General features: G+C 39.5%; 1 protein-coding gene across 1 annotated transcript; it reads left to right on the top strand.

Annotated features, from left to right (window-relative positions):
* The first annotated feature begins 503 nt into the window (after nucleotides 1–503).
* Nucleotides 504–8,164, top strand: LOC148215263 (vomeronasal type-2 receptor 26-like). The gene is made up of 6 exons (XM_088143965.1): nucleotides 504–556; nucleotides 2,698–2,989; nucleotides 3,775–4,623; nucleotides 6,131–6,257; nucleotides 6,985–7,619; nucleotides 8,096–8,164. Exons 1-6 carry the CDS (start codon nucleotides 504–506, stop codon nucleotides 8,162–8,164), a joined length of 2,025 nt encoding a protein of 674 aa, XP_088000091.1.
* The last annotated feature ends 4,355 nt before the right edge of the window (nucleotides 8,165–12,519 follow it).

Below are 12,519 nucleotides of genomic sequence, written 5' to 3'. Positions count from 1 at the left end.
TCAGGTGTTTACTGAAGTCAGCATGGCCAACTCAACAAGATAAGTATATGTGACAGGAAATCTTGAAGAAAGGTCTTCATTGAAAGTGATGATGTTTGTGGCATCAATACTACTGATGCTAGTGTGTGAAGAAGCCTGTAACAGTCTTCCTATGAAATGCCCTACAAGTCTCCCTCTTTCTATTCTTCACAAGCATTACCATCCTGGAGACTTTATCATTGGTGGCATTCTCTCTCAGATCTATCTATTTTCCACTCCAGCAACCTTTGAAAGAGATCCCTCTTTTGAGTTGTTTGACAATATCATGTAAGGCCTTTCATATTTTCCCTTGATTTGTTAGCACATTACATCTCCTGGCAAGCCCTGTCTCATGCTCAAGTGATGTTATTCTCTCTGAATTAATGGGGCCATCATTGCATCATTGTTTGTCATTGTATGCCCAGTATAAAGGTTATAACAATTCTAACTAAACTGTAGGGAGACTTAGAAGATTTAGTGAAATAATGGGGGTATGGGGAGCAATTCCGTATCAAAAATCCCCTTCTTTTTATGCCAGGTAAGTTAAGGGAAAATGTAATGGAAACAATGGAGCAACTACTCCTTGCTGGACAAAGTCCCATTGAATCCAGGGTGTACAAGGGATTGGACTAAACAGTGTTTATTCAAAATATTTTAAGAAGCTCATAGTTAACCCCAGGAGCAGACTGATTCACCAAGAAAGAGGTTTCATTATTTTAGAAATCTATTTCCAGGAGTAAATATTTATGTAGCTATTCATTGAAATACGTGTATCTTTGTTTTCTGCTATTAACATAGTTAAATCAGACTTGTACGCTTCATTCTAATTCATTCTACTACCATGCTATGATTTGGCAAAGATTGATACTCAAAGTTGTTCATACCTTAAAAGGCAATATTTAGCAGCACTGATAAAACGATAAAGGCCTTCAGTTTTCTTTTGCATACAAGCTTCCCTATTCAATCTAGCTTGCTATCCTTTGGGGTTTTCAAATGTATCGGCTCCTTTCCACTCAGAGTGTTATGCAAAGGAGTTCATGTGTGAGTTTTTGCTTAAAGGACTTATTACAGAAAGGCGCCTCCAGTCATTTCATAGTCTTCCCTCTTCCTTCCTTGGGGAAGTAAACATTAGTCACAATAATATTCAAATATTCAGTCTGTTAGAAAATATGGAAGCTTCATTGAAGTAGGGAGTAAGGAGGCATGAACATTAGGAGAATATGGAAGAGATGGTCACCATCGGAAGAGCTACCGACAAAGAACGACGAATAATGGGTATAATTACAACTTAAGGCATCTTCTTACTGAGAAAAATCACAGCAGATTTCTCTGGATGGGAAAACAATAAACCTGAATTGCTCAGCGAGGTAGAATTGCTGACATTAAAATGAACATTTTACCAAAACTCAATTTTCTGTTTCTAATGATTCAAATTTATTTTGTTAACAAGGTATTAGGTCTAAAGAGGTAATGAACTGCAGATGTTCTAATAAAAGAGCAGGATTAAATTCAATTTTCTACAGGATTCAAATGAGCAAGTTGGATTAGCACTTCCAAGCACTAAGTTGTATTCCAGTGCTTGCTACTTATTATGGATCTCAGATTGGACGTATCCCTTTGTGTGTTAGGGTTTTATTTAATATGGTACAGAATACAGACACAAAAACTGTATTTCTTTTTCCCATGCAAAACTCTTTTATTGTGCAAAATTAAACTGCTGTCTTATTCTACTGTCTATCTATTTCTACATTTATGTTCTATTTCTACGTGCCTATTCCTATGTTTGAGGCAAATGTTTTCCTATCTGAACTATTGCTTAGCGGTTTAAATCTTTTCCTTTTCCCCCAGGTCTTCAGCTCTTGTGGCCAATCTCAGTCCACTTTGCATGTGAAAACCCTTCTCTCCCTTTGTAGACTTGCAAATGGGCTTTGAGGTCCCCCCCTCCCGCCCAGCACTCATAGTCCCCTGGTTCTGGTTTGTAGAGCTCTGCCCTGGGCTGCTGCACGGAGGGGGCTTGGCTCGGTTTGCAGGCTTGCAGATTCTCGGCAGGCTCTTTCCTCCCCCATTTCTCAGCTCTGCCTCTCAGCGGTCTTGCAGCTCCAAGAACTGAAGTGTTCTCTTCCTATCTGAAGCCTACTGCTGAAGTGGTTGTCTTTGCACTGGAGGTTTTCTCTTTCCCAAGGCTCTGCTGTCTCCCTGGCTTAACCCTTCCTTGGCACAGCCAGGCACATGCTGGCTTTCAGTCCCCTTTTCATAAAAGAAACTCTCCAATGAAGGAGAGCGTGGGGCTGCTTGGACCCTCCTTTCCACGTAGCACCAAACTCTGGATCCCAGGAGAGAAAAATTAGTTGCTCACTCCAGGTGGGGAGTTCACCCTTCTGCAGCTTGGTTACCACGACAGAACGGGCAAAGCTTCCAGGTGGCTTGAATAAATATCTCTAGGTCGACAAAGCCAGAAACAAGCAATCTATGAGAACAGTTCATAATAATAAGTAATGTACTGAAAACCTGGGATAAATACAGAAAAAAATAAGTAGTCAAAATCTCTCCCCTCTTGTATTATTATTAAATATTTATTCTTAGAAAGAAGAAATTTCCAAGAAATTTGTTCCATGGAGAGCCAGTGATCTGTTCAGATTACAAGATCTAATTACTAAAAAGGCAATCTTCTCATTGCAGAGTAATAACTCAGAACTACCAGCATCTGCTAGCCTTGCAATTTGCCATAAAGACCATTAATGAAAGTCCAAGGACCTTGCCTAATGCCACGCTGGGCTTCCATGTGTTGAACAGCAATTTCCAGGCCAAGTGGACTTTCCGTGCCTCAGTGGAACTCCTCTCCACACAGCACAAATTTATCCCTAACTACAAGTGTGATGTTCAGGCTAATATAGCAGCGGTTATTGGGGGACCTAATGCTGATGCGTGTCTCTTCATGGCACCCATTTTGTCCATCTACAAGATTCCACAGGTGAGCTGTCCTCATGCAATACTGTTAAGCACCCACTACTTTTGACTTTGATACTATTAGGGAGTTAGGATGGAATTAAAAGGGGCAGATCCTATTTGAAGAGCAACCCTATTCCAGGACAGCTCTCTGTCTTTACTGCTGATCCTGGCTTATGAGCCAAAATAATAAAACAACCATTCATGCCTCTTCTTAGCAGTAGAAATATGACCGAGAGTTGAGTGATTCATATTTGACATGCGACTGAGTTCCCATTATCCTGCTCATATAGCTTAAGTTCAAAAGCAAACTGGGTGTCATTTCAGAGACTTTGAACTCCCAAAGAGAAACGCTCATGTGCAACAGTTAAGGAAACCGGGACATTTCTGAGTAAGAAAATTTTGGCCATATTCCCTTTCCCCTGTAGTACTCTGAAGTTGATGCAGGCTCTAACCAAAGATAGGTGACTGCTACTCCTCTAGGCAGTGAATCTAGATTCTCTTGGTTTGTTGCTGTTTTCTTATGCTGTTTTGCTTCAGCTATGTGTGAAATTACAAAGGACGTAAACTACTATGATCTTCAGAATGCATGGGAACATTAATATAGATGATTCTACACATATCATAAGAAAAGTCCATTCAAGCTTCACAAACCCCAAATTATCACTGAATTTGAAAGTTTGCACTGGAAAATAATTAATGTTTGAGGACACTCCCAGCAATTCCTAAATGGTGAAATTCCTCAAATTAATGGTATTCACAAAATATCTCAAACACTTGTCCTTCTTGACTGTTTGCTGTATTCTTTAGTTGGCATATGGGTCCTCGCCAGTGATGAGTGACATCTACCAAAGAGTTTTCCTTCACCAGATATTTCCAGACATGAACCAACAATATAAGGGAATTCTCCACCTGCTGCTACATTTCCAGTGGACGTGGATTGGAGTGATTTTCATTCATGACCAGAGTGGGGAGAGATTTTCAGAAAATGAGCTCCCTTTGTTTGCTGAGGGAGGTGTCTGCTTTGATTTTATAGAAACATTTCCACAAGTAAATTTTTCCACTGAAATCTCTGAAATGGTTGCAGAAGGAGAGAAAACTACTAGAACCATTATGGGAGCAACTGCTAATGTAGTAGTTGTACATGGTGAAAATCAAAATATGGTGATTTTAAGGGTAATGCTTCATGTCTTTGAATTTGAACAGAACCTAATAAAACCCATAGTATGGATCTTCATAGCCCAGATGGATTTCACCTCAATGTCTTTTCAACGAAGCTGGCCCTTGGACTTCATCCATGGTGCACTCTCCTTTGCAGTTCACAGTGAGGAAGTGCTGACCTTCCATCAGTTCCTTCAGCACCAGAAGCTCACATCTAAACAAGATGATGGTTTTTCTAGGGATTTCTGGAAAGAGGCATTTCAGTGTTCTTTCTCCAATGCTGCTGGAGAAACAATGGCAGAAGAACTCTGCACTGGAGAGGAGAACCTGGAGGACCTTCCTGGGTCAGTTTTTGAAATGAGCATGACCAGCCACAGCTACAGTATATATAATGCTGTCCATGTGATGGCAGAAGCTTTGCACGCTATGCACTCAATGAATCAAGGAGCAAGACGATATGACCAGAGACAGGAACTTCTCAAGCAAGAACCTTGGCAGGTAGTTCCCTGAGATCAGTAATACTGGAGAATTGATGTAAACACAGTGTTAGGAGCTTCAGGCATTTGAACCCAGTGGTTGAAATTCTGACATCACTGCAGAGTTTTAGACATTCAGACAATAGCTATGGTATGGCTGCCCTTTCACACCCAGTTCATAGGATTGCCTTAAAAGAGTGTTCAACTCATTAGCCATTCCTGATAACTGGAACTAAGATAATGAAGATGATCTGCTTCATTTCTTCTCTGTTTTTCTTTTTCCTTTTCCTTTTCCCTTCATTTCATGCTCTAGCAAGATAGATGAACATGGACAGCTCGCACGTTCTCAAAACTGACATATTTGCTATTTCGGAAAATAGGGAGTTAACTCTGCCGTAACATTTAAATAGAAGAATGAGAATTTGAGCTTTCCCTAGGTGAAAAGCAAGAGAATCTCCAAAAGGAAAACTGGAAAGAATGAATTGAAACCGGCTATTCCAAACACCTGGGATAAATCGGGACACTAGACTAGGTCTTTTACAGAAAGAATGCCTTTAAGAATTTGATTGTAACTGTATTTATTTAATATGATGCTCATGATGAAGACAATGATTTGTTGACCTCATTTTCATGTAGCTTCACTACTACTTGAGAAGTGTTTCATTTAACAACAGTGTTGGCGAAATGCTTTCCTTTAGTTCAGAAGGGGAACTAATAGCAGGATTTGATATTATCAATTGGATCACATTTCCAAATCAGTCCTTTGTTAGAGTCAAAGTTGGAAGAACGGCACCACAGAACGCCCCTGGCAAAATATTCACCATTTCTGAAGAAGCGATCACATGGCCCAAGGCTTTTAATCAGGTAGACCTCTTAGTAAGGCATGTCCATCAATTTCCCACCATGTATTTATGGATGTTATATATCTCATTTCTTCCCATTCCACCATTATAAAATTCTTTTGCATGTTCTTAATTTCATTTTGGAATTACACAATCTGCCTACTGCATATTAACGTTTGCCCAGATTTCTCTAGTTTATTGAAGCCTTATTGCAGTGCAAGAGTATAGAGTCGGGCTGAACAAATATTTGGGGTGTTTCTGTATGTGAAGAAAAGAATTAATGGCCAGAAGCAACTGCCCTCCAAGTGTGTCAAGGTGACCTTATGTGTGTGATTGTACAATTCAGTGAAATTTAAGCCATAAGGCAATCTATTTTTTTATCCAACCTAGGATTCTGCCATGGTACTGATCTGAAAGGGGAAAAAGGGTCACATCTGTGGGGTACTCATTAAATCAAATAAATGTTTTTGGGGGGAATATCCAGCATCCTTAAGTGATGGTTGACAAATGTGATGTGTGCACTCACCTATGCTCATCAGCCCTTTGAATTTCTTTCATTGCAGCTCTATTCCTCACCACTGTTAATTAATACTTTTATAAAAGATCCCTAGGTATAATCTTTATGCATATACCTGCAATATCTGTTTTAAGAAGGATAAAAAATTCTCCTCTCATGTTTCTCTGCAGGGACACCCTCTTTCTCTGTGTAATGCCCATTGCAGTTCTGGTTACAGTCGGACCAAGATTGAAGGGAAACCGTTTTGCTGCTACAGTTGCCATCGATGCCCAGAGGGGAAGATTTCTTATCTAAAGAGTAAGAATTGCTCCAGAAAAGTGCATTCACCTACAGCCTGGGAGCTTCATGTCATGTCAATGCTTTGAGGAGTCATTAAAAAAGGGTGATTGAAGACTTAGTGGTTTGGGAGATCATGGCGTTTGAAAAGCAACTTATGGGTCTTACTTTCTTTTCACTTTCACCAAATTCACATTTATCACATGTTGCTTAGAGACAGCCTATAAGTGTCTGTGGGAAAGGGCAAAAGAGAGAAACTGTACCATGATCTCATGACACAAAAACAGCCACTTAGATACTTGCATCAGACATTGGGACAGAAAGGATGGAGCTTTACTCATGTGTGTCTCATTATTTTGGTGACTGTGGGGCACATTTATTTGAAGCTCACCTTGGCAGTTAAAACCAGCCACATTATAGTACCAAAAGTAAAAATATTAAATTGTAATGAAATGTGGAAACTTTATTTATTGTATCTTTTTATGATACAAAGAAACACCAACATGAGCAAAGCTATTTTAGGGTCTTAAATAAAAAGGAGAAAGACAGCAATATTTGGTGACAATGCAAAGATAATGATTTATTCACGTTCCTCTTAATGTGATCCTATGATCTGTGTTGTTACTTTTATTGTGTCTTTTTCTTTTCACAACTGAGACTTAAGTACAAAAATGTATTATATATTTGTTATGCATACAGCTGTAGTCTATTAAGCAGCTGTTGCTGCTTCTTCCTTTTTTTTTAACAGACTTGGATGACTGTTTTCAATGTCCAGACGATCAACATCCCAACAAGGACCAGAATCAGTGCCTTCCAAAAACAATAAGCTTCCTGAAATTTGAAGAACCTTTGGGAATCACACTCACTGCTTTTGCCCTTTTCTTCTCTTTCCTCACAGCTTTGGTGCTTCACCTCTTCATTAAGCACAGGGAGACTCCCATCGTCAAAGCTAACAACCGGAACCTCAGCTATGTTCTCCTCATTTCACTCTTGCTTTCATTCCTCAGCACTTTGCTCTTCATTGGACAACCCACAAAGCTTATGTGTCTCCTTCAACAAGCAGCTTTTGGCATCATCTTCTCAATAGCTGTTTCTTCAGTTTTGGCCAAGACCATCATTGTGGTCCTCGCCTTCATAGCCACCACACCAGGACCTGGAATGAGAAAATGGTCTGGCAAGCACCTGGCCTGCTCCATTGTTCTTTCCTGCTCCTTTATTCAAGCCTTGATTTACAGCATGTGGTTGGTAACTGCACCCCCCTTTCCAGTTGTTGACATGCACTCCATGATGGAAGAAATTATCCTGGAGTGTAACGAAGGATCTGTCACCATGTTTTACATTGTCCTGGGCTTTCTGGGCTTTCTGGCTACCATCAGCTTCACGGTGGCCTTCCTGGCCAGGAACCTGCCTGACAGTTTCAATGAAGCCAAGTTTATCACCTTCAGCATGTTGGTCTTCTGCAGTGTCTGGGTGTCCTTTGTTCCCACTTATTTAAGCACAAAGGGCAAATACATTGTGGCTGTGGAAATCTTTTCCATCTTGTCCTCCAGTGCTGGCTTATTGGTCTGCATCTTTTCCCCAAAGATTTATATTCTTGTACTGAGGCCTGAGCTGAACAGCAGGAAGCACCTAAGGAGAAAATAACATTAAAAATTATCTTATTGACTGCCTAATCCCAAAGTTGTCTACTACCATGATAAGTCCTCAAAAGAGGTACCATTTTGGGTGCTGTCAGTACTACAATTGGGGTTATGTTTCAATGGCAAGATCTTTGAAGCCTTTGTGGCTTTGCATTGTGGGGATGAGGATGGCATCCTTTTATTAATTATAGATCTTTTATTGTTTTTGTTATGTCATAGGTGATTGTTACATTGCTTTTTAAAAACCCTGGTACCGACTGTGAATGGTTTACTTCGCCTTTTAGTTAACCTCTCATTCCCTAGAGCTGGGTAGCAGTTTTCAATTTCGGATTTATTTTGCTCCTCAAAAATATTTCTCAAGGTAGAATAATAACCCTATTGAAAAGATTAGGGCGATTATTGCATGTCTATAAATTGAAACCACCAAAGCAAATAGAAGATTTTCCCAGCATAAACTACTAACATGCCATTAAACTCAGTATACGTAGCCTTTGTTTCATTTTAAAATATGTACATAATAAAGCCATATATTTGTTTTTGTTTACCTGTCCCCGTTTTTTTCCATATCTTAATTAAAATTTTATATAAATAAAAAGTAATACAAAACTAAAAAACCTACAAACAAAAAGAAAACAAAGAGAAAAGAGAAAAAAAGAAAAGTGAAAGATGACTTCCCCCTCCCTCCAAACAAGTGTATGTATTAACAGTAACTTAACACGTTCTCTATTATTCCTAAAAAAAAAAAAACCTCTATCCCCTTTCTCATCCCTAAATAATAACAAAATTGTAAAAAAAAATATTCAACAATCAATCTAATCAGCTAAAGTATTAAGAGTGCCAGTAATAATAAACTCAAGGAGATCGCTCGATGTGTAGCATTAACATCCAGTTTACTGAAACATTACTGGTTTACTGAAACATTCAAGGAAATGCCTCTGAATCTGCCTGTCTAGATTCATGTAAAACAGCAGACCAAACAACAGAAAAATGTAAGTTCTAGTCTTGTGTGCTATTTTGTATAGACCATGAGAAAGCATTTGCATTTAAATCTATGGTCTCGTAACACTGAGAAATAATCAGTCCTGAATTATTCAAGGGAACTTCCCAGTTCATATGCAAAAAACATATTTTTACAGTGCCTCATTTTTTAAATTTAATTGAACTTTCTTTTAAAACATTGTCATCTTGGCTCATCCACATGGATGTTCTGTAGCTTAACTGCATTACCTTCTGAAAGTCTTATTTTATTTAAATTACAGGATTGATATGGCCACCCAACATGACCCTAGGTGGCTCAAAACAATATGTTAAAAACAAAAGCACTCCCCCCCCCTCCAGATGCCAGCTCAATTATTCTTGCACTCAAACCCCATCCTAGCCCAGCACTGGGGGGAACAGCCAGATCTTCACAGCCTTTCAGAAGATTAAAAAGGATAGAGATCCCTTGGATCTCAGGTGGGAGGCTGTTCCCAAGGGCTGGGGCGGCCACTAAGAAGGCATGCCAACATCTAATGGAGGGGCTCTGGAATGTGCCCACACTCTCTTACCTAATATGATGGGCAGATATGCTCAGGGAGAGGCGGTCCTGCAAGGAACCTGGCCCTGTGCCATGTAGAGCTTTAAAGGTGATAACCAGCACCCTGAATGACACCTGGAAGACAACTGGAAACCAGTGCAACTCACGCTGCAGTGGTGTTACTTGGGAGAACTGCAGGGCACCCAAAATTGCATGTGCCACTCTATTCTGAGCCAGTTGCAGCTTCTGGATGGTCTTCAAGACAGCCCCATGTGGAGTCTGTTGCAGTAATGCAAATGGGAAGTGACTCTGAGCAAGGTCTCCCAGTCCAGGAATGGCACAGTTGGCCTAGAAGATGGATTTGTGCAGACCGCCCCCCTCCCCTCAACCTGCATTTCTATCTCCTCAAATTCTCCTTCATATCTTTCTAAAAAAATCTCTTGCCTTCTGAACAGAATTCAGTCTAAATCTTTGCTGTTTAAAAGTAAAAAATCACCCCTTCCAGTTTATTCCATTGAAATGGGATCTTTTTCTGTTTCAGTTGTTCAGCCAAGAAGGAGTATTCTTTTCTCTTATGCCAGGTTCTAATAGGAATCTCTTTCAAAACAAATATGTCACCATTATCCATTTCCGATCTTCTGTTAAAATGCTGCTGAAGGACTTGATCCCTCGTCTTCTTTCTAACAAAGTGCACCAAAATATCCCTAGGGATATTCCTCATTCTGGCAAAATTGGAATTTATTCTATAAATCTTATCAATTTCTGCCTCCATATGTTCTTGCTCCAGACCAAAAAAATTTGCCAAAGTAGTGACAAGCCACTCTCTAATATTTTCACCTTGAACATCTGGATCAGCACTAAATCTCAAACAGGATGCTTTCTCTCAATTCCTGTAAAGCAAGATTATCCAATTCTCTTTCCAACTCTCTGCCTTGAACCTTTGCCTTACTCTCTAACATTCCACTCTGTCATTTGTTTTACCTCTCCAGATATTTGTTTTATAGAACTTTCCATTTTTTAAAACCTTCTCTCATCTCCTCTCTTATTTTACAAAGGATCCATTTTATTCCCATCTGCTTAAATTATTTTCCATCTGTTCAAAATTTTTCTGAAGCACATCTTGTGTAATTATTTATTTGTTTTGCTACAGACTGCTCCAGGGAACCCCTTCTTCCCTCCTTTGCCATTTTTCTAGCAGCCATTTTTAATCCCAAAGTGAAGATGTCTCAAGCAGGCAAAATAAAAAGACAAGCCTCTCTTTTTTCCCCCCTTATTAATAGTTCTTGATAGCTTCAGCCACCACAGGTATCACATCCCCAAGACAACTAAATGCCACAATCTGTTTCTTTACCTTATCTTTTGTTATGCAGATTCCACCAATCACATATACTCTTTAAGGGCAAACAAACGTTCCCAGGCTAGGCTAGTCTCTTTAACTAGCTTAGTGAAAAATTATGCCATAGCATTTTCATCAAAAGTAAGAAGTCTAAAAATAAAAATAGAAAAATAAGAAAAAAGACTGTGCCCTTGTCCATTTTAAAACTCTTACATCTTCTATTAATTAAACTATTATACAAATATGCTTTGAATCTTTAAATCAACGTTTCCCTTTGTGTGTGTGTGTTTGTGTGTGTGTAATCTCAAATGTTTAACACACCGCAAGGAGTCTTATTTTTACCACAGAGGAAATCTACCTTCATCTGTAATTAAATACTTCTCAAAGTGCTTAAGAAATGGGGAAAACAATGCTTTAATGTTCATATCAGTTCCACTCCAATTAGGAGGATAAATGAAATTCCAAGACTACCAGAAGTTCAACTCCCGAGCCTGCTACAAAATCTTTTTCATTTCTGCAGTTCACTTAGAAGGAACCGCTGTCTGGAGCACATGTGGTTTATCTCACAATCTCCCTTTGATCCAGGGAGATTATGCCAGCCAGAATCCACCTCCCAGCCAGCGTACTCAGCTGCAGCCACTCTCCATGCCTTGGGAGAGCATCTGCCCAACATAACTCTTCACCAAAAGCCTAGACTTGAACTAAATATTTCTTAAAATCTATTTTAAAGCTATTGAGAATTGAAACTTTCAAGCTTTTTATGCAGCTGTTTAGCCAAAAATATCTGTGTTCATGACTCTACAGTACGTAAAACATTGAACAAGCAGGGTGTCTATGGCAGGACACCACGAAGGAAGCTGCTGCTTACTACAAAGAATATTGCTGCACGCCTGAAGTTTGCGAAAGAGCACATCGACACTCCACAGCAGTATTGGCAAAATGTTTTGTGGACTGATGAAACAAAGATTGAACTACTTGGAAAGAACATGCAGCACTACATCTGGTGTAAAAAGGGCACTACATATCATCAGGAAAACATCATCCCAACCGTAAAGTATGGTGGAGGAAACATCATAATTTGGGCTTGCTTTGCTGCATCAGGGCCTGGCCAGCTTGCAGTCATTGAGGGGAAGATGAATTCCCAAGTTTATCAGAAAATTATTCAGGATAATGTGAGAATGTCTGTATGTCAGCTGAAACTCTGTAGAAGTTGGGTGATGCAACAGGACAGTGACCCAAAACACTAGAGCAAGTCCACAACAGAACGGCTTCAGAAAAACAAAATCCGCCTTTTGGAGTGGCTAAGTCAGAGCCCAGACCTCAACCCAACAGAGGTGCTATGGAATGACTTGAAGAGAGCCATACACATGAGACGTCCAAAGAATATGACAGTGCTAAAGCAGTTCTGTCAGGAAGAATGGGCTAAAATCCCTCCTGAACGATGTGCAGGTCTGATCCACAGCTACAGGAAGTGCCTGGTTGAGGTTACTGCTGCCAAGGGGGGGGGGGGGGAATCAACCAGTTATTGATTCCAAGGGTTCACTTACTTTTTCCACTAGCATTTTGAATGTTGAATGAGTGTGTTCAATAAAGACATGAAGGATCAGAATTGTTTTTGTGTTATTATTTTAGGCACATTATATTTGTCAATATTCTTGACTTAGATGACGGTCAGATCACATTTTATGACAAATTAATGCAAAACACCATGAAATTCCAAAAGGTTCATATACTTTTTGTTACAACTATATATATAAATTGTAAAGGAAGTAGAATCAATTACATTATGTG

Source organism: Python bivittatus, unplaced genomic scaffold, assembly GCF_059951505.1.
Source record: "Python bivittatus isolate LINGU-HERP-01145 unplaced genomic scaffold, Pbiv_v1 ctg000430_np1212, whole genome shotgun sequence".
In the NCBI taxonomy this organism is placed as follows: Eukaryota; Metazoa; Chordata; class Lepidosauria; order Squamata; family Pythonidae; genus Python; species Python bivittatus.
This window is presented reverse-complemented; position numbering and strand designations above follow the sequence as displayed.

Bases quoted from the DNA above. Each gene is read 5' to 3' on its own strand.
- LOC148215263 (XM_088143965.1), top strand. From the start codon at position 504: ATGGGGGTATGGGGAGCAATTCCGTATCAAAAATCCCCTTCTTTTTAT. The intron at 557-2,697 runs GTAAGTTAAGGG...TTCTCATTGCAG, and splicing joins TCCCCTTCTTTTTATGCCAG to AGTAATAACTCAGAACTACC. The intron at 4,624-6,130 runs GTAGTTCCCTGA...GTTTCTCTGCAG, and splicing joins TCAAGCAAGAACCTTGGCAG to GGACACCCTCTTTCTCTGTG.